Raw genomic sequence first — 26438 nt, forward strand, 5'->3', positions numbered from 1 at the left:
GGGAGTCAGAGGCCAACCATGCTTCATGACTTTGGGGAGCCACTTCATCTCTCTGAAGATGGAGAGAGTAAGCTTCGAAGTACCTTCCCTTGTTCTGAGGATTGAATGATGTAGTCCAGATGCCAATTGCTTTGTAATGCAAGAAAGCTATATAAGCGTGATTTTAAATTATTTTTTAAAGACCTCATAACTTTCCCTCTGAAATTACTTTTCACTTACTCTGCATGTATCTTGTATGTGCATGACTATCGGCAAGTTTTCTCTTTCATTAGAATGTAAGTTCCTTGACGGCAAAGGACGCTGTTCTTTGCCTTTCTTGGCAAACACAGCACTTAGCACAACGACTGGCAGATAGTAGACACTTAATAAAAGCTAGCAGGCTGTTGGAGGAACTTCAGTCACTTGGGGCAGTTACATAATTCACCTCCATACACTCAGCTCACCCTTCCTCAGAGGTCGAGTTTCAATCCACAGTGCCCGCCTCGGGATAGGGAGGACCATTTCCAATTCGATTGCCTAAAAAGCTCGCACCACCCGTAAGGGCGGGAATTGGAGGGCTAATATCAGAAAAGTTACGTGAAACTCTCGTGGACTGGGGGAGTGAGAAAGGGTGTGAGCTGAAAATCCGAGTCCATTTGTGCATCTCAGGAGGGGCGGGGAGAGGGGGCGGGACTCGAAGGAGTTAGGAGCTCGCCGATTGGTCTGAATGAAGACGCCGGTTTCCCCCACCCCCCGGTATTCCCTCCCCCTTCCAGAGGAGAGTGTGTGCCTGCGTCAGCTCTACGCGTCACGGGCTCGGAGACGAAAGAGGGCGTGTCCTGGCACCTCCTGGGCCCCCTGATTGGCGGTAGGAGAAGAGCTATGCTCCCTGGCCGGCCGGGAGGAGGGCGGCGCGTCTGGAGGCCCTAGCCGGGGTTGGTTAGAGACCGGTCCAGTGGCACGATCATGGCAGCAAGAACCGGTCCGGGGGCCTTGAAGAGAGTGGTCTCGGGCTACCGTCCGAAGTCGGCCGCTGCTCCTGGAGGCCCGACCCCGGCTCGAGGCCCCTCAAAGAGCGTCAGGTAAAACCGCCAAGAAACTCAGCCGTCCTCGTAGTTGTTGCCTTGTCGCAATTTCACTCGGAGGCGGCTGCCTGGTCTGGGGGAGCGGGGAATCGGAGAAGGGATTTGGGGAGAAGGCATTTGACCCCTGACCGCCCCCCTTCGAAGCCCCGGAGTGGAATCCGGAGGAAGGATGGCCCCCGCCAGGGCTCGGGTTGAGCGGTGAATCATGATTGACGCTGGTGGAGACAATAACTTGCTGCGGGGTTCTTCCGGCCCTTCCCCCACTGCTCGTGGGGAAGCCGGCTGCAGTGGCCCTGGGGCCTGGCGTTGAGCCCCACTTCTCCTCCGCCCATTGTCTGTCCGGCCAGTTGCCCTGACCGGGCCTGCCAGGCTTGGGGTTAGAGCCCTTTGCTCCCCCGCCCTTTGGCGCTTGCAAAACGAAACACTGGTACTGGGGGGAATAGAGGAGGAGTTGGAGAGGAGGGGCGCCGAAGGTCCAATTCTGTACTGACCTGGAGGCTTGGGTTAAGCCCTAGCACCTTTTGCTACTCGGCTGGTTCCGTAACTTTGAAAACCTAGCACCCACCCGTTTGACTTTTAGGTTAGTAAGGACACAAAAGGACTTCCCTCGACTGCTTTTTCAAATCCTTTGTCTTCAGTCACTCATGTCTTGTCATGATTATAATAGTGAATTTATGGAACATTTTGGGTTGGTAAAAGCATTTTACAGAAAATCGGCTCATCTAATCCTTAAAAGTAGGGAAATAGGTGCTGTTATGATCCCTGCTTTGCAGATAATAACAATAATGACAACTAACATTTATATGAGGCCTACAATGAGCCAGGCACGGTGCTAAGAGCTTCCCAATTATCTCATTTGATTTGCACAACCTTCGCAGATAGGTGCTATTGCTATCTTCTTTTGACTGATGAGGAAACTGAAGCAAGCGAAAGTTAAGCGACTTGCCCAGAGTCACAGAAGTTCTTGGTTATATTTGTACCATAAAAGCCTTAAAAGTTTATGTTTGCAATGAATTATAAATGTAAACTTCATCCCAGTGAGAAAAAGACATGAATCTTATTGAGGCCTCTGAAGAAACCTAGCTTCAACAAAAATACAGAAATTTCTTCCTCTCTAATAAAACTTTTGAGTGGAATCTAAGAAATTTTTGTTCATTTCCTCCGCCTGTCAAGTTGTGGAATTGTTTATCCCCCCTGACACTCCATTGGTGTAGGGAACTCTCTCAACCTAAACATAACATTCCAGTGCTCCTTCTCTTAGATAAAGGGGGTTTTGGCTAAGATTATACAATTAGTAAATATCTGAGGCTGGATTTGAATTCAAGTCTTATTAATTCCAAGCCTAGCCCTTTCTTATGCACTGCACCACCTTACTTTCCCCAATTCATGAAATTCTGTACACAAAATATAAATTGTCATTATTATCCAATAAAAGGAGTTTTCATTTATGAAACACTTCACAGTAGCATTTCTTTAGGTACCAGACTTAATAACCAGACTAGTTGATGTAAAATTATCTAATTAAAAAAAAATTTTGTTTTAAAAAACTCATCCATGTAGGTATACCTCTAAAGATATATACTGAAGAAATAATTTATGGCTTAGCTGGGTACCCAGGGAGAGAAATTATAGAGAACTTAAAGTATTGCCAAGGAGATGTAAACTGTTAAGTAAAGATTTATGGTTTCCAGTAGCTATAATGCTATAATAGAGAACTTGTCCTGTTGTTGGCCATCTTAATTTCTTTTTTAAGGAACAACTTTTAGTTTGTTTCTAAGAAGATTTTTTCTAATTGGATTCATTTCTGATTTTTTAAATGGGGAGTTGGTATAAAAATAGTACCTATTTGACAGAAATTTGCCCACAGGTAACTTCCCATAAATGTGTTTACTTGTACAATCATCCCTCAGTTATTCACATTTATAAAATTATGTGAAAAGATTAACTCAAGAGGAATTAAAATGTGTCATTCCAGCCAGCTAGAGACAAAATGGCAGCTGTCATGAACAGTTCCTCTCAAAAAAAGGTATAGTTTCCATCATGATTTCTGGGAAACCAATAGAATTGGTGTCGCTCTCTAGCAATCAAGCAGAATGCCATTGTGTGAAACAGACATTGTTTGAATTAGTCAGTAAATTATAAACTCTTGTTTTATTGGTTAACCCTTTAGTCTGAATAAAGATGGTATGAACCTGTCTGTACTAAAAAAATAACTTGGCCAACTAATTTTTTTAGCCTAGCCTATGTATTGTATTCATTATAAAGATTATATATATATATATATGCATATATATATATATATATATATATATATATATATATATATATATATATATATAAAATCTAATTAGTCAGGAAGCTATCCTGAATAAGATTCCAATTCGTTTTTTTAAACCTTTACCTTTTGTCTTAGAGTCAATACTGTGTATTGCTTCCAAGGCAGACGAGTGGTAAGGGCTAGGCAGTAAGTGGAATAAGTGGTAAGGGCTAGGTTAAGTGACTTGTCTAGGCTCACACAGCTAGGAAGTGCCTTGAGCTAAGATTTGAACCCAGGACCTCCTGTCTCTAGGCCTTGTTCTCAATCTACTGAACCACCTTGCTGCCCCTTAAAATCCAAATTAAAAGGAAAAATACTTTTGATGATTAAATTCTCCAGATATTTTTCTTCAAAGATGATGTATACATTGCTCTAGTCTAGTACATTTCAAAGTTTCTTCAAGGAAATCCTTGTAATGGTGTAATGCAAGAGATTAGTCAAACCAGGAACACTGTAAAAACAAAGTGAATGAAGAACACTTTGCTTGGACTAATAAAGCAGATGGAAGGATAGTTCATTGATATAGTTTATCAATATTTATCTTTGATGATAAATATTGTGCTTCAGATAGATAATAGTTTGGCCCCAGAATTGAGAAGGATGAAATTTTACTGTTACCCTTAGGAAATTGTATCACACTTAAGAGCGGTAGATAGCATGATGAAAGTGGAAAGAACTCTGAACTTGAAGTCTCAGGACCTTAGTTCTAATATTGACTACTCTACTTTTTATCTGTATGACTTTGGGTAGGTCAAATAACCTAGCTTGTGCCTAATTTTTCTCATCTACCAAATGAGGGAGTTGAACTAGATGGCCCCAAGGTCCCATTCAGCTCTAGGTCTGTGATCTTTGTACTGTGACCTTAGCTATACAAAATCTCATCCCACCCATTCAGCCTTTTACCAGTCCACTGGAGCTTTTGCAACATATAATATTTTGCTCTCTACCTTTTTGTGCACCAGTCCCCACCTCATTCCACCTTTTTTGCCCAGGTAACATTAATCAAATTCATATCGCTATTAATACCAGAAAGAATAATACAATCTTCTGCTTTATTTCTTCACTTGCAATCCCTCCAATAATCTAAACCCTGACTGCCACTCCCCAGTAAGTGTTGTTTCCCTATTACAGAATATAAGCTTCATGAGGCAAGGAATTGATCACCTTCTTATTTGTATATCAAGCATAGTACCTAAAACACAAGTGGTTTATATGTATATATTTGCAGATGTTTTATTTTTTTAAGATTAAGTCTCCCTATCTCACCCATGTATAGGGGCTATTCATAGGCTCAATCCCACTGTTAATTGTCACAAGATCTTTGACCTGTTCTGCTTAGACAATTTGGTATGCCAGCCTTCTGCCTCCCATATTGATATAGAGATCTGACCAGCATAGCCTGCCTACTGTTTACCTTCTGAGATAAAGAGATCCTATGCCTTAGCCCAAATACCTGGGATTACAAGAATGTGCCACCACAGTAGCTGATTGATCACTTTAACTATATTCTTCTTGGGATGCTGTGTGTTGTAAAGCATGAAACAGCATAAGCTCAGAATTTTTAAAATTATAAATAGCTGGTAACATTGGAAAGAGGCAAAGTAGATATAAGCCATATTATTAGCAGTGATTTGTTGTTTCAAAGATATATATGACTCTAACATAGTGTGGGCTAGGCAGATGGAAAGAACAAGAAACAGTAAATGTGGGGGCAGCCAGGTGGTTGGGTGGATTGAGAGCTAGAGATAGGAGGTCCATTGTTCTGTGACTCAGACATTTCCTAGCTATGTGACCATGTCACTTAACTCCCATTGCCCAGCTTTTAGTGCTCTTTTGTTGTGGAACCATTACACAGTATTGATTCTAAAAGGGAAGGTAAGGGTTTAAAAAAAAGTGAAATAAAAGAAACAGGAAATGAATGACCAAAATAGTATTGCTAACCCTCAGAATGCCATAAGAATAAGAGGAAGTACTTTCTGACTTCTGGAAATTCATTTCACCTTTGAAGGCCTTAGTTTCTTCATCTGAAAATTAAGAGCATTGAATTCAATAAATTTAAATTTTCTGACTCAGTCTATCTCTAACACATTGAATCATTACTCTTTAGAAGATTTATGGGGGGAAATGGGCAAGAATCACAGTGGCTGAGAAGGTGTGAAGTTGCTGATGTTCACATGTTTTTTTAAGGTTGGTGAAGGAAATAAACGGATAAAATCACAGATCTGATAAAGCAACCAGACAACTTATTATATTACTTAGGGTCATATGAAAATATGGCTATTTCTAAATCTATAAACATACTTGAAAAAAGCATTTTAATAAATGAGACTGGCTTAAAAAATTCAATATTATTGGCTACCACTACAAAATATTTGGATAATAATAATATTTGAACTTACGCTATTATGTTCTTTATCATGATTCTTTTCTTGGATTCTCTGAATGTAATAACTATTCCTAATAGTTAAATAGTGTAAGAGGTAAATTAATGTCCAAAGGGAAACACACCCAGGTTTCCAAGGCAAGCAGCAAGTAAGCACTCAGCTGTTGGCAATGTAAGGGAAAGAGGAATTTTATGTTTTCCAAGCCTCCCGGGAGCTGCTCCAATCAGCAGCAGCAACAGCAGCAGCAACAGCAGCAGGAGCAGCAGAATGACCACCCTGGCAGGGAAGCAAGCAGGAGCAGATGGCAGCTCCTAAGAGAGTTCAGAGTTCTCTTGGAGTTCTCTAGTTGGGTGGGTGGGTGGGGGTGTGTGGCAGGGTTGGGGCAATAAGCTATGGCAGGAGAAACATGGTTTTGTTTTGTTTTTTCCCCAAACTAATCTACTCAGAGAGAATTAAGGGTTTCTGAACCCCACTTCTGGTCACCATATATGTAAGAGTTAAATTAATGTCCAATACTTAAAGTATTATTTTTATAAAGTTTATTTGACAAAATAGAACCTTGTGAGTAAGTTTTCTACCTGTTCAAAAATCCCCACTCAACCAAAACTGCCAATAGGAAGGAAAGAGCCCTAGACACCGAACTTCACCCAATTTAGCCTATCTACATCATCACATAATGACAGGAAGTGAGTGGGGTCCTGGGAATCATGGTTTTTGCTGGGAATCAGTTTTTTAGGGTAACAGATTCTAATTTCACAATAGTATACATATATTTATATAACATGAGAGTTATTCAGCACTCTGGAATTTAATGGCATCTAAAGCAGTAAGCAACCTCTTTTTATATTTGTATTTTTTAGACCCATTGCACTCATTCAAATGTAGGTAGTCCATATGCTCTGATCTTGATTCTTATATTTACTTATATTCTGAATAGCTTTATTTTATCAACTTTCTATTGACTGGGGAATGTTTTAGGCATCATCTTCAAAATTTCATGCTTTCTTAGATCAGAAAGGATTTTTTTTTTTAAACCCTTTACCTTCCATCTTGGAGTCAATACTGTGAATTGGCTCCAAGACGAAGAATGGTAAGGGCTAGACTATGGGGGGTAAGTGACTTGGCCAGGATCACACAACTGGGAAGTGGCTGAGGTCAGATTTGAACCCAGGACCTTCCATCTCTAGGCCTGGCTCTCAATCCACTGAGAGAAAGGATTTTTTTTTTTTGAGGTGGCAATATCATTTGACATGAATTCTTCTAATGAAATTCATTCATTGTATTAACACTACTAAGTCCTGGACAGACTGATAATTTCTCCAGGGAGTATCTTTTTTTTTTTTAACCTTTCTGTCAATACAAAGTATTCCTTCTAAAGCAGAAGAGCAGTAAGGGCTAGGCATTTGTGGTTAAGTGACTTGCTCAAGGTAACACAGCTAGGAAGTAATCTTAGGTCATATTTGAACCCAGGTCTTCCCAAATTCAGGTCTTGAGCTCTGTCTACTCTGCTACCTAGCTTCCCCTCCAGTTAATGCTTATATTGCACTTTATTTTTGTAGGATGAAATAGCTCGGTTTTATTTATATCTTGACTAAAGTTCTGAAAGGATAATTAATTATGAAAAAAAAAGTCATACTCCATAGACACAAAACTGAGAGTAGCCATCAGCAATAAATCCCTAAGTGGTTACATATACATATGTTGGTTATTGTAAGGAGCAAAAGTTGAATGACTAAAGAAACAGGTTTAGCCTTCTGAGCATATTGATATATTAAGCAATGCATGCCAGTTGCCCAACATATTGGGACCAGGACCCTTCCTCAGTTGATAACGGGATCCTGAATACTGGTAGAGACAGACTTTTATACATGAAAAAGAATTAATCAAATAAGGCTAATTAAAAGGAAACACAATCTTTGGGAAACTGATTTCTAATTAGATGAAAGATTAGAGACTTTCCAAGTTGGGAGGGGGTATGAACAGGTAAAATTCAATGAATTCAGGAAAAGAGGCATTCTTCTTTACAGGTATCTGAAAGCAACCAAAGGAACATGGAAACAATAACTGATTGATCAGTAATGGGGCCAGTTTTCAGATAAGATATAATAGGTTACTTGAGATGTACAATTGTGAGAAAACTCCTTATATCAGTCTTAGGATTTGACTGCATTTCTGGTCAACACATGACCTATATTCTTGCTTAAGGGTCTCTAAACAGCAGGTACAGATGGTTCAGTTTCCCCAGCCATGAAAGGTTAGATTCAAACAATACAATAAGGTTTTCTCTCAGTTCTCACAATTGAATAAAGTTTTCTCACAGAACAGAAGTTGGACTACAACCATAATGGAATAGATAGAGAAGTGAGCTGGCTCCACAATTGCTTCACAAGATGGAGTCAGTGTGGTTTACTTAATTCTCATAATTAATCACTTGCTGTCCTATTCTCTTAATTTCTCACAATTCTAGGTGTCAACTGTTCTATTATTGCTAACATGCAAATATCTAGTAACCATCGAAATTCCACTAGCTTAACCCTTCTTGTTTAAAAATTCAATTTTTTATTTCTAGAGTTTTCTGTTTTTTAGTTGTTTGAAACATGTCTGACTCTTTGTGACTGTCATTTGGAGTTTTCTTGTTAAAGATACTGGAATGCTTTGCCATTTCTTTCTCTAGCTCATTTTACAGATGAAGAAATTGAGACAAACAAGGTGAATCAACTTTCCCCAATGAGTATGAATTGACAGCTAATGAGTTTCTGAGGCTGGCTATGAACTCAGGAAGATGAGTCTTCCTGACTTCAGACCAGGCACTCTATCTACTCTTACTACCCCCAAAGGATTATAGGGAAGACTTTTTTTTAATTAGTTTTTATGAAATAGCCCCCAACACATGGCTGTGGTATGTTCCAGATTCAGTGCTCTTAATTTGTTTTACTGGTTCTTTTTATACACACATACCTATGCACACATGCATATGCATATGCTCTATAGTATCGTCAATTTCCACAAATTCCTCTTCCTCCTTTCTTTTTAGATATTTCCCTCGTAACAAATATGTATAGTCAAAGCAAATCAGCTCATTGGCCATTTCTGAAAAGGTTGCCTTTATTTTGCAATTCTAATCTATGCTCTCCAAGTCAAGTTGTGTGAAGGGATATTTAAAGTCTTTTGAAGTTAAGTAACCACATTATTGTGGCTATTCTTTTGGGAAGTCGATAATATAGACTGCTGGACCTAGAGTCAGGAAGACCTGAGTTCAAATCCAGCCTTAGACCTTTACTAGCTATGTGACCCTGGAAAAGTTATAACCTCCTTCACCCTCGGTTTCCTCATCTGTAAAATAGGAATAATAATAGCACCTACCTCTCAGGATTGTTGTGATGATAAAATAATATTGTAAACCAATTTGCAAACCATAACGTGCTATATAAATAGTAGCTCTTATTATCATTAGGTTCTGCTTATTTAAGTATCACTTCATAGAGATATTCCCAAGTTTTTCTGAAATTTTCCCTGGCACAGTTTCTCAGGGCATAATAATATAGTCTGTTGTATTCATATGCCACAATTTATTCAACCATTTCCCAGTCAAAGGGAATCCACTTTGTTTCCAATTTTTGGAAACAGGGCTGTTCCCATAGTGTGTCTCTTTCCACTGCAGTGTGCTTATCTTTTAAAGATTTCCAGCTTGGACCAACAGATCTTTGTACTCATCTATAATCTTCAAGAAGCCATTCTAGCCTCCATGCCACTGTGAAGCATCATTCATAAACATTTGTGGAGTTCTCCTTTGGTAAATCTGGAGGAAGCCTAAAACTGAATTTATATATATATATACACTTTACTATGGCTTGAAGTTATAGCATGGTAAATTCTTTCCTCATTGAGAACTGAAAAACTTTGAACTAATCATTATTTAAAACATACCTTTCTCAGAGTAATCAAAAGAAGATGGAGTAAGACCTAATTAATTTTTAAATATTTAGTTTTTTTATTAACAAAAATCTGTCTCATCTCCCTTCAACACCATTCTATTGGAAGAGAAAAGACAAAAAAACTTTGTAACTAAAATAAAACATGTCCAAAAAATATTTGTCTCCTGCACCCTTAGGATGTTACCTCTCTGTCAGGCTATGGCTAGCATGTGTTGTTCTGGAGTCATGATTGGTCATTGCATTAATCAGAGTTCCTAACTCTTTCAGAGTTGTTTGTTTTGACAGTGTTGTTACTGTATAAATTGTTCAAGTTCTATTCATTTCATTGCATCAGTTAATACAACTTTTTCTAAGGGTTCCCCCCTTAAAACTCTCAAAATTTCATCAATATATGTACATATATGTACATTTATACACCCTCCCCTTTGCTAGTTCTTCAGTCTAATCTCTTCAGAAAAAAAAGTTCAGTTTTCTTCCTTTTCCCAGTCTAGGGCTTGTTTTGTATCCTTATCTTTGTTCATGTTACTCCTTTCTAGAATACTCTTCACCCTTCTTTCTACTAATTAGTATTTATCATTTCTTTCATGAACTAACTTAAGATCTAATCTCCTGTAAGAAGCTTTCCCTGAGTAACTAACCTATCCTCATCACTCCTTTCCTCCAGTTTCTGTTAGCATTTAATACAACGAAAACCCTTGGTAAGTCTCTGTGATCAGAGTTTACTACTACCTTTTAAATTCTATATCATTTTCAGTTCTGAATTCTCTCCCTCCAACCTCCTTCCTCAACCCCCTGTAGAAAAGGCAAGTAAAACAAAACCTATTACAAAGAATACATAGACATGCAAAACAAGTCACCCCTAACTATTAACTTTAAAAACTCAATAACAAACTCCTTACTTCCTCCACATTTTTGAAGTTCATTAGAGTCACTGGTTTCTCAGCTACCACCTATGCCAGAAGAATAGAATGTCTGAATCTTGGCAAATCATTCTTGAAAGGCTATTAGTTTCTGTAGAGCATTATTATATACTTAAGTTTTAATAATGTATTTTTCCCTGTTTAATTTTCTTGTATCAAGGCAAGAGACCCAACTATGTCTTCTATGACTACCCTTCTTCTAATAATGAGTAGAATAATACTCTGGGTATAGCATTAGACATTTACTACATATTTGTTGAATAAGTGAATGACTAGAGTAATAATGAAAAACCCATTTCACATCAAGGGCCTAAGATTTTCTTTTGGCAGATAGAAAACAAAAAACGTAAATCAGTGAAGCCATAAAACAGATGTCAAGAAAAGCACAAATAAAAGCAGAAGGAAAGATTGAGAGGGAAATATACATAAAGGGTTACACCATGAAATAGCCCTACATAAAGACCGCAAAGAATTTAGAAAACTTCATCTTAGAAGGTCAAACAGAACATGAAGAAGGCAGAAAAAGATTTAAAACAGAATCATAAAAGAAAAGAAAATATACACCAACTCCCAGTGAATGAATGGTATCAGCAAAAAATACCATGTTTGACATCCTCTGAACACAAAAACATCACATATTGACCAAGAAGACATTCCACATGTTTTTTTGGGGGGACTGAAATGGCAATAACGGTTAAATGGATGCCAAAATTTAAAAGCCCATGGGAATGATGGAAATTGATCCAGTCACATTAATAGAAGTGGAAGTAATTGCCCGAGACACTTTTAAAGATCTCATATAATCATAGAGTATTTGAACAAAGAGATCAATATCCAGTCTAACTCTCTACTTTTACAGATAAGGAAACTAAAGCTCTGAAATGTAAGCTCTCCCATGCCAGTGCTTATTCTACATCCCCTGATATGCCCACCTATTTAATATATGGCATGTGGCCAATATCCTTCAAGACATGAAAAGCATAAAAAACTGTCCTACCTCTAGAGAAAAAAATAAACCTGGAAACATTGATATTATCATGCTATCAGTCTTTCACAAATCTATTAGCTCTTTACATGAATTACACACCAGTTTACATCGAGAGGGTAAAATCCAGCATTTTAAAGGAAAATGTAAAGGATATCAAATAACCCCAGCCTTTTCCTTTCATCTATATTGTGGACTACAAAAAGCTGTTCAACTTAGTGGAACAGCAGTAATATACTGTAGTTGAGTAAATGGAGTATAGGTTAAACTCTTATGTGGTAATATCTGGTGAAATACCAAAAGCATGATTTTCATATGCTTGCAATGTAAATTTATCTCATTAATTTATTTGCAAGTGCTTCCATTTCTAATCCTTAGAAAGGTGATACACTGTGGGATAAGCTGAATATATTACAGAGGCATAGTATATCATGTGACTGTAAGCTGACTTAACGCCAGTTTTCAGGAAGAAGACATTTTTGTATTTTACTGTGGCAGATAATCCTTTTCTTGACTACATGCTATTATTTTTAGTTTCCTGAGGTGTTAAAAAAAAAAAAAGCTCACAAACCTTATATAAGCTTATAAAACATGTTGAGAAGTTTAAGGAATTTCTGAAGTTGTAAATGATTCTAAAATATTACTTTTGTTTCAGTAGTTCTGATCACGTGCTTCCTGATAATTGTCCAATCACTCTAATACGGCATTTTTTTGTATTTTCAGACATCTGGCTTCCTGTGGTATTTTGATGACCAAAGTGCCTCCATTACACACACCACTTGTGCCTAAGGAGATCTCTGCAAGAACGTTCTTCAAAATTGCTGCTCCATTAATAAATAAAAGAAAAGAATATTCAGAGAGGAGAATTATAGGGTTTGTATAGCATAACTAGTTATATTAAGTGACAAGTAAATGCTGCTTCTCTGGCAATGGAACCTCATTTCTCCCTTTTCTTTCTATAGTCTCTTTTTTTTCCCCTACTTTTGTGAGTTTTTCTGCTGCCCTAGTTCAGAAGCTTTATTTCATTTTCTAGGTGCTTCTTAAATTTTTTAGTGATTTATTAATGTTCAAAAAAGTATGATTACATTGTATACTTTCTTTTTTATGTATATACTTTCTGATAAAGGTTTAAACTTAGGAATTTACAAATTATTTAAGTAAAGCCTTCTGTAATGTTTTTCATGAAGTTTGGTCATTTCTTTTACCCCCCTTTTTGAGTTTCTTAAGGATAATTCTGTAGTTTATAGGCTTATTTTATTCACTACCTTTCCTCTGGTCTCAAACAGATTAGGAAAATCATTGACTAGCTGTTGATTTGGCAAAAGCAGTATGGATAGGGAGAAAAAAACTATTAGTCCACATAAATCCAATGATACTTTTTGACCAGATGAAAGTTATTCTATCAACTTTATCTTTAAAAAAAGGGGGGGAGAAAAAAATCATCAATTTGTCTTGTCTAATGGTTGAAATTTCTCCATGTTTTCTATCATATTTGATGTAATTGAATCCGCTCTCGAATTTTGTTCCTTTTCTTATAGAAAACTTCATTTGTGTTTAATTCCTAGGGTAATTATATCTTTATAGGAATCTGTTTAGATTCTAACTTCATTTAACTTAGTTCAACATATATGGATTACCACTTAGTTTGTTCAGAGCACATTTGCTAGGCACTAGGATATGCCTGCCTTCAAGAAGCTTGCATTCTATTTAAATACTTGATAATTTCCCAAGTACTACAAAAGAAGTTTTAATTTTCTCTTGCTCCCTACTTTAATGATTTGATTTTTTTTTCCTTCTCTTTGTGTATGTAGTGAAAATGGACAAGGCATAGTCAAACAGGAGGTCCAAATAAGTAAAACAGTGAAACTAGCAGGGACTGAGAATGTGCCATTAGGGGTTAGCCTCCCTTTTCAGGTTTATGGTTTTAAAATGCTTCCAGAGATTAGTATAATTAGTAGAGCACTGTACTACAAGTTAGAAAACCTGGATTATAATCCTTCTGTCATGATAACTGGTAAAGATAGTCTCCATTATAGACAGTCTCCCTCATCTGAAAAATGAGGGCCTTAGACTAAAATATCTCTATAATACTAACTCTAAAAAATTCATAATTTATTTGGAATAGAATTTTAAAAATTTATGTCTGCTTCTTCCAAGATCAAAAAAAAATATAGTACTAGGTATGAAAAATTAGGTGCTAGGGGATTAAAAAATAGTCCCCTAATTCCACTTTAATGATTTGGGAGGAAAACTTTACATTAAAGGTTCCTTCACCACAATCAGATTTATTAGAAAAATTTAACTAAAAGAAAACACTAGCCCTTCAAATATATTTTCTTACTTGGAAATTTATTTTCTTATTTTAAATAATGTTATACTTCCTTCCTCATTGAAGGTAGAACTTCAGTCCCCCCCCCCCCCCCATCCCCCCATGGTATCTAAAAAAACCCTCTTAACTTAAAAGAAAGTTGGTGAGTGGTTTTTGTTAGAACATTTTCTGTAATAATTGAAATCATTGCTCTTATTTCTTTTAATTCATGAGCCTTTGGGAGGTATGCAACACATTTATTATTGTTCTCATTTTACAGGAAACTAAGCCTCAGAAAGGGCCTTGCCTTGAGATGACACAGTGAGTGAGAAGAGCTGGGCTTGAAATAGAATCTCCAGAGCCTCTCATTTCAAGCCCACGGGCTTTTTTCAGTGCATATTGCCTCTCATAAAAAAGGCAGTTTAAGGAGAATGACATTTTAAAAAATGTCTGTTGTTCAGTCATGTCCAACTCTTCTGTGACCTAATTTGGGATTTTCTTGGCAAAGTAACTGGAATGGTTTGCTATTTCCATCACCACTTTGTTTTATAGATGAGGAAATTGAGGCAAACAGGATTAATTGACTTGCCTAGGGTCACACAGCTAGTTAGTAAGTGTCTAAAACCAAATCTGAACTCAGTAAGATGAATCTTCCCGACTTTAGACCCAGAGCTCTGTCTACTGCACCATCTAACTACCCTGTACCACAAAGCCATAAATCAGAGAACTAAGAAGCATATTGATTTCCTGCCTGTTGGCTTAAACATCCAGTGTATGTCTGTGTGTGTATGTGTATACATGAATTTATGTGTGTGTATATATATTTGCATTGCTTATATGGTATACTTAATAATAGTAACTAACATTTATCCTAGTACCTTAAAGTTTACAAACCAATTTGCATTTGTTTTTCCTTTAATCTTTATAGCAACCCAGTGTTGGGTATGTACTATTGTTTCCCTCATTTTACAGATGAGGAAGCTGAGGCTGAGACTGGTTAAGTGACTGGCCTAAGGTCATATGTCTAGCAGGTGTTTGAAGCATGATTTGAGCTCAGGTTTTCCTGACTTCAAGTCTTGCGCTGTATTCACTATGTCTTATGGGGTAGAAAATATGTATATTCTAATCTCCAAGGTACAGATAATTTATAGTCCAGAATTGACCTGCACATGGTAAAAAAAAGCATTCAAGGGATTGAGAAATATGTGCATTTTTTGTGTTGATGGCAGCCCTTATAGACAACAACAATAAGACAACACTAATGAGTTATTTCAAAATGTATAAATGTGTTCCTTATTTTTTTCTGAATAATTAATATGATGTCAAAATATTTGGCTTTCTTATGCTAGTGGCAAGTTTTTCAGTGATTCACTTTAAAGGACACTTAAGGACAGTTTTTTATTGATGCATCTTATTTTCCACTCTGCTTCTTCTTGCCCTCCCAGTAAGGGACATGTACAAGGAGAAGGAGTAAAAGAAGGAATGTATTTTGCTATTGCTATTAAGAAAAGAAAATGGAAAAGGATGTACTTGCTCTTGAGGTCAAAGGTCCTTGCACTTGTCAAAGCTCTTAATAGCTGTTTTCTAGTTTCCTCTGCAATGGAGGGAATGAACATTAGTTGGAAGTTGAATGTGTACACTTTACATTCTCTTCTCTAGGCACTGGTTTAGAGAAGAGAGTAACAAATGTGAAAATAAAATTTTGATGATTTTATTAAATTTATCATTAAATCAATTAAAAAATTTTTAAAAATGATTACTCAAAAGAGTTCTTTGTTTCCTTATGCTTAAAAGGAACTAAAAAAATGTGAATGGAACCTGCATACTTTGTTTTTTATATATATAAAGTAAAAATGTACATGACTTTTTAAAGAAACTCAAATAGAATTTTGTAATTGACCAAAGGAAAAATAGAAAGATTCTTTATTTTGCCATTCTATGTGAAGAAAAGATACCATTCTATCACCAACTTGTTATGCTATTCATTATCCCCCCCCTTTTTTTTAAACCCTTACCTTCCATCTTGGAGTCAATACTCCATTTTGGCTGCAAGGCAGAAGAGTGGTATGGGCTAGGCAATGGGGGTTAAGTGACTTGCCCAGGGTCACACAGCTAGGAAGGGTCTGAGGCCAGATTTGAACCCAGGGCCTTCTGTCTCTAGGCCAGCCTCTCAATCCACTGAGCCACCAGCTTCCCCCTCATTATCCCTTTTTGAAAGATGGAAATGTTTTTGAAAGTGTAAAGGGGCAACTAGATGCCTCAGTAATAGAGAGCAAGACCTGGAGATGAGAAGCCCTAAGTTCTTTCTGGCCTCAGATACTTTCTAGCTATGTGACCCCATGGAATTGATACTTTGTGTTGATTCTAAGACAATAGGTAAAGGTTTTTAAAAAAGTAAGAGTAACCTATTAAAGTGGTGGATTAGAATAGCTTTTTAATAGATGAATGGGAAATAAAGATTTCAGCATAATTAACAAATCAGGTTTCATGGATTTTTAGTCCAGTCTTTGAAAACATAAGTTTATTTTATTACTGTTTCCCATCTCTTGATTCAGTTCGAAAATTGTTCACTCTAAAAATTCAATATATCCATAATATTATCCCATATATGCTTTTTGTTTATTTTCACTTTATTAACTTCACATATTCAATTCTGTACATTTGTTTCAGATATTCTATGCAAGAAATGTATGATGTAGTATCTGGTATGGAAGACTACAAGAATTTTGTTCCTTGGTGCAAAAAATCAGATGTAATATCAAAGAGATCTGGATATTGCAAAACACGGTTAGAAATTGGATTTCCACCTGTGTTGGAGCGATATACATCCATAGTAACCTTGGTGAAACCACATTTGGTCAAGGTAACTTTTTTCCCTCATTTATCTAGTTTTTTCCTGATGGGGGTCTCATATCTTTTATTATTCAGATGTATCAAAACAATAGCTTTAAAAGGTTTTCTCAAAGCTAATAAAGTTGGGAGGGTGCCTTGTTATTTTAAAATCTCCTTAAAGAGTCTCATTCTAAGATATTAATGTACACTCTTCAAGTGATAGCTATTTACTTACAACTTAAGAGTGGGGAACCCTTTTTTTCTAACAAGGACCATTGTATCAGAGAAAAACATAAGTTTAAGACTAATAAGTGAAAACATTAATTCTTGGATGTATTTTTCCCCAATTACATGTAAAAACAATTTTTTAACATTCATTTTTTAAAGTTTTGAGTTCCAAATTCTTTCCTTCCTTCCCTCCCTCTCTCCCACCCTCCCTACTCCCTGAGCAAGTAAACAATCTGATATAGATTTTACATGTGCAACCATGTAAAATATTTTTCCAGATTAGTCATTTTGTGGAGAGATCTCAAATAAAAAAGAAAGTGAAATATAGTATATTTCAGTTTGCATTCAGATTCCTTTAGTTCTTTTTTGGAGGGCAGATAGAATTCTTAACCATGAGTCTCTGGGATTGTCTTAGATCACTGCATTGCTTAAAATAACTAGGTATTCACAGTTGTTCATCAAAAAATATTGCTGTCTTTATATACAATGTTCTTCTGGTTCTGCTTAATTTTACATCAGTTCATTTAATTCTTTCTAGATTTTTCAGAAATTATCCTACTTGGCATTTCTTAGCTTGATAGTAGTATTCCATCAAAATCATATACAACTTCTTTTTAGAAAGAAAACATTCCATTAAAAAATGGAAAATTATTTAAAGTACATTTCTTAAAAATTGAGAAGGCCAAAGGAGAATGGAAATGTTCTCTCCTCCTCTATATTAATATAAGATTCATGTCCACGGCCTTGCACATAACATGCTTTTATGTGTGTGTTGTTCTTAATGAACACAAAGAAGAAGAAAAAAACAAATACATACAGACCAGAGAACAACATTCCTGGAAGAGCATCTTTGTGACTTCCTAGTATTATTAAAATTAGAGTATGTTACATTTTTGCGATTATTGGTAATCTCCCAATTTAAAAAAATATCATATTTTTACTTAGTACTTTTTCTCATGCCAAAATTTACTCCCAATTACATTATTCCCATATTTGGCATTCAACCAAGGCAAGGGAGGGGAGCAACTCTGTGATAGCAGAGGGAAGGGTACTACTCTACTGTAAATCAAGACTTTACTTTCTGACTAGTACTCCTGTCAAGACTTGGTAGTAGTCACACCATCATCTGCCAGGTAGTCTTAGACTGGTCCAGGACCATGTTAGTGAACCTGTGGCATGCATGCTGGAGAGGGCTGTTCTCTTCTCTCTCTCCACGCACGTCTGAGGACATTTCTCATGTCACCCATCCCTCTACCCAGCAGCCCAATGGGAGTGCTTCCTCCCTCCCCTGCCTGGTGTAAGGAGGTGACTCACACGCTGTGTAAGAGTACAGTTGGGCACTTGGTCTCTAAAAGGTTCACTATCACTGGTATAGGACAAAGCAGATGTCAGTGAAATAGAAAAGCATTAGGCATCTGAGTTCCTCTAAGTCTTAATCTGGAGATCTTCAGAGAAACTTCAGGCCAAGTTTCTTTTCCTGAGTTCCCCTCAGCTGACTCCAGAAATATTTAGTTTGGTCATTTAAAAGTAAAAAAAAAATTATGTTCACTGATTTGAATTGCTTAACATTTATGCCTAATTGCTATGCAAAATAGGAACTATTATGAATGTCATTGAATTCTAAGATACTTTGAAAGATCTTTGACTGCTTTGGTGTTGATCATTCCTTCCACCAGCTTATAGCTCCTCCATGTCTTAGTAGGTGGTGATGAGCCTTTCTGCTGGTTTGGACTCCTTTTCAGAACCCAGGACTACTTCTATCTCATGTTAAGGCATCAATGTAGGTCTTTTTAGAAAGATTATTAAATATGAATCAGATTATATTTGTTATGAGTTTTCATTTTGACACTAAGCTTGGCTCATTTTTTATTTCTACTGTACTTTGATGGCCTTTTCTCAATTAAAATGATATGACCATTCTCTCAGGGAGTCTAGCAGTGCAGAACTTGATGGCAGAAAATCATGAGAACTGTAGCTATATGACCCTAGTCCAATCTCCTATCTGATAATTACAATTTTAAAAAATATTTTAAATATTTTAAATAACATTTTATATATAAACCTATATGTATATCATAACATTTTGAGCCATTTCTTTCACACTGAAATTTTCCATCAGCCAAAGATTTTCAGAATACTCAGAAGTTTCCAAAATAGATAAAGATCTATTTTACCTTATAATCTACATCTTAGGGATGTATTGTTTTAGTTCCTTAATTTATCCAGGGAAAGTAATTGATACTCTCTTTATAATAGCCTGCATAGCATTCACTATATTCTGCCAATGCTAACTAAGAATGAAATATTTTGAAAATTTTATTCCTGATAAAACACATCAATAGATGGTGTTTTGTTAGATTAAATTGTGGTTGTAGATGAAATACTTTTAGATTTATATATTTCTAGCCCCCATTGATATTAATTTCATAGATTATATTTGCATCTTTATTTTAAGCACAGAAGACTTTTTTTGGTATTATATTTATCTTGTACGGCTTATCCTCTGCCTCAGAGATGACAAACACTCAAGGTGGGAAGGGGGCACATGTGGCCCATAATACTGCCAACTTTATGGTTTGAACTGGATTAAAATGTAGTCCTAATCTGATTTTAATGTGTTGATGTATTAATAACAAAGAAGAAACTTATAAATGTTTGCTTTTCTAATTCAATGTACATACAACCTGAAGAGGTACTTATGTATGATTTAGTGATCCCATTTCTATTTGAGTTTGACACAAATGCTTTTCATTCTACAATTATATTATGAAATCCAGGCCCTTGCATGCAGCAAACATTCTGTACACATTTCTGTGGATGAGTTAATGAATTAAAGTGCATTGTGTCACATCAACTTCTCTTTTAACCTATAAATTGTATTACATTAATTAAGTTGAGGCAATTGTTACTAAAGATGAATGTTAATATGAAACTTTTGAATATTAATTAGATACAGTGCTTTAATCTTTAAAGAAAATGCTAAAGTCTCTCCAGTGGCTTATCACTGAGTCAAGTTACTAACTCAGGGGATGAATAGTATAGGCTTTTAAAAGTCATATATAATTCAAGCTCCAGCATTTTGTCCTTGAGCTCTAACTCAAATGTTAGTTAACAAATATTAGCATTTTCTTTACATAAAATGTATAACTATAGAATATTCTTACAATAAAATATATTTTTGTTTAGAAATTAATTTTTTTTAAACTTTTACCTTCTGTCTTGTAGTCACTACTGTGTATTGGCTCCAAGGCAGAAGAAGAGTGGTAAGGGCTAGGCAATGGGGGTTAAGTGACTTGCCCAGGGTCACATAGCTAGGAAGTGTCTGAGGCTAGATTTGAACCTAGGACCTCCCATCTCTAGGCCTAACTCTCAATCCACTGAGTTACCCAGTTGCCCCCCTTAAAAATTAATTTAAACAAATTGCCATATTTTAAACATTGGTTTAATTTCAAATGGGTCCTTACATAAAAAAGGAAAGCAGCAGCCAAACTTATGAATAAGTCTCATTTTTTTGACTCTCATTCTGACATATCTAGTCTCTTTGGATTGAGGGATTGGGTTTTCCCCACAGTTCCCTCTCTCTGGTTGTGTGTAGAACAGGACCGAATTCTGAGCTTCATTTAGGAACTATGGGCATCTTGTTCCAATCTCCCCCTCCCCTTTAAGGCTGCTTTGATTTTTATTTAACATAATTTCCCCTGAATAAATATGGGAATGGTGGTACTTATTCTGGTACCTGCATCCCTAGTGAAATAAATGATCTGCCTATTCTTTAAACCTTATCCTGTCTTCAGTTGTCTGACATGTGAAAGGTTTAGCTTTTCTAAATGTTTATTTCAATCAGTAAAGCTTAACTAGTACCAAACAAATGCATTGAACTGTGCCTTTTATATCATTCTAGGCATCCTGCACAGATGGAAAACTTTTCAATCACTTAGAAACAGTTTGGCGTTTCAGCCCTGGCCTTCCTGGATATCCAAGGACTTGTACAGTGGACTTTTCTGTATGTATATTATAAAATACTTGAATTATTCAATATAAGATATATGAAGTCAACATAGAAGTGAAGCAAATAGACTGGCTGACTATCTTTAATGTATTTGTGTCATGACGGAGATCTTCCCAAGAATTGTCAAATCTGATCTTTGGTGATTCATGTGGGGACAAAGGATGATGAAAGCCAGAAAAAAAACTGAACGACTGGGACACAAATGGTACTTTCATCATTTGTGCCAGGTGAAGATAGGTGATTCAGAAGGGAAAGGCAGATTTAAGAATTGAAAAAGTTGCCAAGGACAATAAGTGGTAAATTTTTGACAATGGCTTCAAATATAGGATAACAGCTTGGAATCCTGATAGGGAAAAAGAGGGAAAACTGTCTGTGTAAATTGGTTAGATTTGGCTCTCCAGGTGTACCAGCACTTAGTAGGAGAAAGAGTAGCAGAAAATAGAATAAGTAATTCATCATAAAGTCTCCTAATAAGAGAGCCTGCATGAAACCTATGACCTCTGAAATCTATATACAAATGCAAAAAATAAATAGCCTACAAAGGCAAAAATTAACAGGATTAATTAAAGGTCCTTAATTAGGGAGGCAGAATTGATCTCAAGGGAATCACTAAGAGAGCAGGATGAAACTCAAATGAAATATGGCAAGCTTTTTACAAAAATTGCAGACTAGCTAAGGGGAAGCAATTGGAATTAGAGTAGCATTGAATATTAAGGTATATATGCACATATAGCAACACCAATGAAATATTAGTATTGAAAAGTTGGGCTTTTGTTTTTATGGAAAAAATGTACTTCTTTACTGTAATCAGTAAATAAGTATCTGCAAGTTACTAAAAGTTCTCCCACCCATTTTGCCTTTTCCTGTTCAATTTTGGGACCAACTTTCTGTCCACCTAGGCTATTCTGGAAATAATAGGATGTCCATCCAAATAAATGTATGTTAAGATGTAGGCAGTGGACATTTTCATCCAGTTGGTCTTTTCTGTGTGGATGAACAGGTTAACAAACTCCAAAACAGAGCAGGAACTTGATGATAAATGAAAGAATAAACATTAATCGGTTAACACTGTATGTCAAGCTCTGTGCTAGCTAGCAGCTCATTTTGATCACTAAATAATTGAAGTAAAAAAGATAGTAACTGCAGGGGCTACTTTTTCTCCGCAGAGCAAATGAGAATGAAGGATTGAAAAGTTTTAACATTCATGTTAAACTTTTGAGAGAACAGGTTTCAGAGAGTTCAAGGGAAGTATAGGGAAGATTAAATGATGAAATGTTTTCCTGGGGAAGTTAGCCCAAGAGGAAGGGGAAGCTCTCAAGAATGATTCTTAGCAGAAATTAAGAATGAAAAAGTGGAACCATCTGAAAGACTGCTTTACTCATGGGGTACTCATCAATAAACTCAGATTTTTAAAGAAGATGGGAGAAAGGACAAATAAATGAATATAAATGAATAATGTTCTCTAAAAATTGCATCAGGAATACTAAACCCAGAATGAACTAGTCAGTGGTAAAAATCCTAAGGACAAACATTAAAGCACAGCATAGCTTTTCATTCTAATTTTTTAAAACTACACCAGGGCAAGAGGAGGATCACAGAACAGCTCATTCTAGTCAGGTGGAGCAGGATGATGATTACTAATAACAGTGATAAAGCAGAGCTGGGTTTTTTTTTCCTAAGTTAGATAGTACAAAAATGTTTCGAAGTTAATAGAAAGGGGCAGCCAGGTGGCACAGTGAATAGAGAGCCAGACACCTGGCATTAGGAAGAACCCAAGTTCAAATCTGTCCTCGATATTTCCTAGTTGTGTGACCCCGGGCAAGTAATTTAATCCCATTTGCCTAGCCCTTGCTTACCCTTCTGGCTTAAGAGCTGTTACTAAGATCACCAAGCAAGGGTTTTAAAAAAAAGAAGCAGCAGTAGTCAATGAAAATCCAAAATACATGAGGAGAGAATAAGGAAGCATCTAGTTGACCTTGCTGAAAGACTAGCAGATATGATTACTTAGGTGCTCCCAGGGATCTTTGAAACATCTTAGAGAATGAAAGAAGTGTCCCAGGATTGGAGAAGAGCATATCTCTTGATTTTCAAAAACCGGAAGACTTGTATTCCTGGCAAAATTCGAGACATATTAGTAATGGTTGATATGTGAATGCTTAGAAAAGAAGTAAAGACCTCCATGAGATAATATGGCCTTATCAAGAACGAGTCAGACTGACTTAATTCTTTTTTGACAAAGTAACAAAAAATAATTAAGACTTATAGCCCCAGGACTCATGATGAAAATGCCAACCATGGCCAGAGAAGGAACTATTAGAATTGATGAGTGCCATCTTCTGCTTTATTTCCTTCATGAGATTTTTATTGTATTTGTGATATGTTTCTTCTATCAAAACATGAGCAATATGAAAATATGTATTGCATGAAAGTACTGGTATAACCTATGTCAGATTATTTACTGCCTTGGAGGTGGGGAAAGGCAGGAAGAGCGAATCTCAGACCTAAAATGTCAGAAAGCAAATTGTTTGTACAAATAACTGAAAAAGGGTAAAAAAGACAAAGCCCAGAAGAATGCTGTAAATCAAGTAGGCTTTAACTTCAGCAGAGCATTTGATACAAATCTCTCATGCTGTACTTGTGGATCAGGTTTAGAGATATGGGCTAACATGCTCACTTGGCACTTGACTCCTTTCTTTCTGGGAAAAGAGCTGAAATGAGAGAACAGGACAGGCTGGAGGGGGTTACGTGAGGTGTCCTCAAACAAAGCTTTCTGTATCTTTCCCAGGATTCCCATATTATGATTAGACAAACTCCTTGTCTTCATGTGGCAAAATTCAACCTAACCTAAACTACAGCAGTAGCCATGTGGTACTGCTCAAGAATTGCAGGCAGAAAATTTCCTTCAGGAAGTACTCTTCCTTCTGTGAAGCTGGCTGAGAACCTCCTCCAGACCCTTTCTTTCATACATTTTGTGTGAGCCAGAAACCTCGGTTTTCTTAGGATAGTGGTTCTAAAACTATTTAGTTGCCAGTTCTTGTTGATTTCACTTTTACAATATTACTTGTCTCCATCCATCCACTCATAAGGCTACAGCCCTAGTTCAGGCCCTCACTTTGGACCTAGACAATTAGAAAAAAGTTTTAATTGGTTTTCCTGCCTTTTGTTTCCCTTCTATTCAGTCCATCCTTCACATAACTGCCAAAATGATGCTTTTGCACACCCACTTGCCACAAAAACTCTTGCCCAAGAAGCAGCAGGGTTTAATCACAGTGGATAGAGCCAGGCCTAGAGACAGGAGGTCCTGGGTTTAAATGTGACCTTAAGGCACTTCTTAACTGTGTGACCCTGGGCAACTTACTTAACCCCCATTGCCTAGCCCTTACCACTCTTCTGCTTTGGAACTGAAACTTAGTATCCGTTCTAAGACGGAGGTAAGGGTTTAAAAATAAAACAAAATTTCTTATCATTTAAAGCCTTCCCCCGTTTGACTTATCCTGTGCCCTTATACAGTCTAACCAAAATGGCCACATACTAGTCCTCAGACATGACATTCCATTTTCTTTCTCCTTGCCTTTGCCTATCTCCTTCCTAGAATGTACATCCTGCTCTTTTGATCCTTAAAAGAGTCCCTCTTACCAGGCCTCTTGTTATACCCTGGTCCAAGCCACCAGCTCTATCTTCCAACCCAACTCTTATCTTGTATTTACTTCGTATGTTTTGTACATGTATAATCACATGAACATGTTATTTCCTCCTAATAATGTGGCCTTTAGAGATTGTTAAATATTTCTTTGTGTACTCTGTGCCTAGCAGTCCTGTCACGTGGCAGCTCATTGATTTTCTGCAGGTACTTGGATTTCAACTAAAATAATTTGACTTTTTTTCCAACAGATTTCTTTTGAGTTTCGTTCACTTCTACACTCTCAGCTTGCCACACTATTTTTCGATGAAGTTGTGAAGCAGATGGTAGCTGCCTTTGAAAGAAGAGCATCCAAACTATACGGTCCAGAAACTAGTATACCTCGGGAACTGATGCTACATGAAGTCCATCACACATAAAGGAAAAAAAAACTGGTGCTGTCCGCTTATAATGATCATCTTAATCTAGTCCACTTTGAAGTGTTTTCATCACTGTGCTTTCAAAAGACAGGAAATAGTTGTTAAATATAGCTTTGAGTGTAAAAATTGAAAATATGCAACCAGATGTACATAGATATTTGCTTCAATCAAGTGCAATTCAAGGTAATTTGTACATTAGCGTGTTCTGTACTTACGATAATGAAATGTAGTTATTGTTAGAATACTGATATCACTTTTCCCAGCACAATTTCAAATTTGTAAATCAGAAAAAACTATTGTAATTACTGCTTCACCTACAATATTAGCTGTTATTTCTGCGCTATGTAATATATTCATGATATATCAAGTTTAAGTTATTAAATCCAAAATATTTGTAACTTATTGTTATAGGGCCTACCTTGATAGCCTGAGATGTTTGATAATCATCAGTGCATCATTAAGGTAAAAATTTTATGACCTAAAAATATTGCTCCCGAGGGTACACGGCATTACTTTTGTGTATTTCATAGTGATTTTATCAGCCTGATTTTTTTTGGTCAGTGGTCCAGAGCTTTAAGCTACTTTCCAAGTAGTTTGTACCCTTCCCTCCAGGCACCCACTTGGCTGCTCTTTCAGCACTGTTGAGTGCCGAATTGAGTCAACTGCAGTTGATGAGATTCAGATGAATTGGTTGACATCTGGCAGTTTTCATCCCCATGTTTCTATTTATATAAATGTGTGCATTCACTTTCAATAATGTATTTTAAACCATAACTGATATTTTTTTAAACAAATCAATGTAAGCACTGAGGAAGTAACTTAATAAAGTTATAGCAATTTGTTTACCTTTTTGTACAGTTGTCATTAAAATCTTTATTCCATTTTCATGAATGCACTTCTAGTACAAGAACAAACCAAGTTAGGCTCATTTCTGATGGTTTAAGATTGATCAAAGGATCCCCAATACCTTTATATCTTGAATATGGTAAAACAATTTTTCATAGCTCTTTAAACCTAAAAATCAGCTTTAGAAAAAAAATCGGAACTTTAACCTTTTCCTCTTTTTTACTTTGGCAATTTTTAGATGAAACCAGCAGTCAAACTTTTAGTTCAACAAATTGATCCAATACCTTCCTCCTTTAGGGGTACCATCCCCAGTTTACAGGTGAGCAAACATGTCTGAGCTTCAGTAATTTGCCATGGAAGTTACAGGAAAAAGAACTCAAGTTGCTTTTTAATGCAGTAGAAGAAAATGCCATATTCCCTTTACATTTTTGGAAAATACTCTCATTATCCCATAATCCACAATTACATGATTGTCACAATTACAAACTTATGTTTGAGGCAGCTAGATACTACAGCAGAGAGCACAGGGCCTGAAGTCAGAAAGGCGAGTT

General features: G+C 36.5%; 1 protein-coding gene across 3 annotated transcripts; it reads left to right on the forward strand.

The window, feature by feature from the left end:
* Positions 1-44: 44 nt before the first annotated feature.
* On the forward strand, positions 45-25886 carry COQ10B (coenzyme Q10B). Of its 3 annotated transcripts, XR_467791.3 has the most exons (6): positions 830-1061; positions 12329-12478; positions 16584-16776; positions 20875-20976; positions 24874-25224; positions 25453-25886. XR_467791.3 is itself a non-coding variant. In XM_056794160.1 (5 exons), the coding sequence occupies exons 2-5, from the start codon at positions 12354-12356 to the stop codon at positions 25039-25041; spliced, it is 588 nt and encodes a 195-aa protein (XP_056650138.1). In that variant the 5' UTR covers positions 45-67; positions 12329-12353; the 3' UTR covers positions 25042-25886. The 3 variants fall into 3 exon arrangements, 2 of the variants coding, with proteins under 2 accessions (XP_056650138.1, XP_001379337.1); XM_056794160.1 differs by lacking the exon at positions 830-1061 and adding an exon at positions 45-67 and having other exon boundaries at positions 24874-25886; XM_001379300.5 differs by having other exon boundaries at positions 788-1061; positions 24874-25886.
* The last annotated feature ends 552 nt before the right edge of the window (positions 25887-26438 follow it).

The sequence above is a fragment of the Monodelphis domestica genome, chromosome 4, assembly GCF_027887165.1.
Source record: "Monodelphis domestica isolate mMonDom1 chromosome 4, mMonDom1.pri, whole genome shotgun sequence".
In the NCBI taxonomy this organism is placed as follows: domain Eukaryota; kingdom Metazoa; phylum Chordata; class Mammalia; order Didelphimorphia; family Didelphidae; genus Monodelphis; species Monodelphis domestica.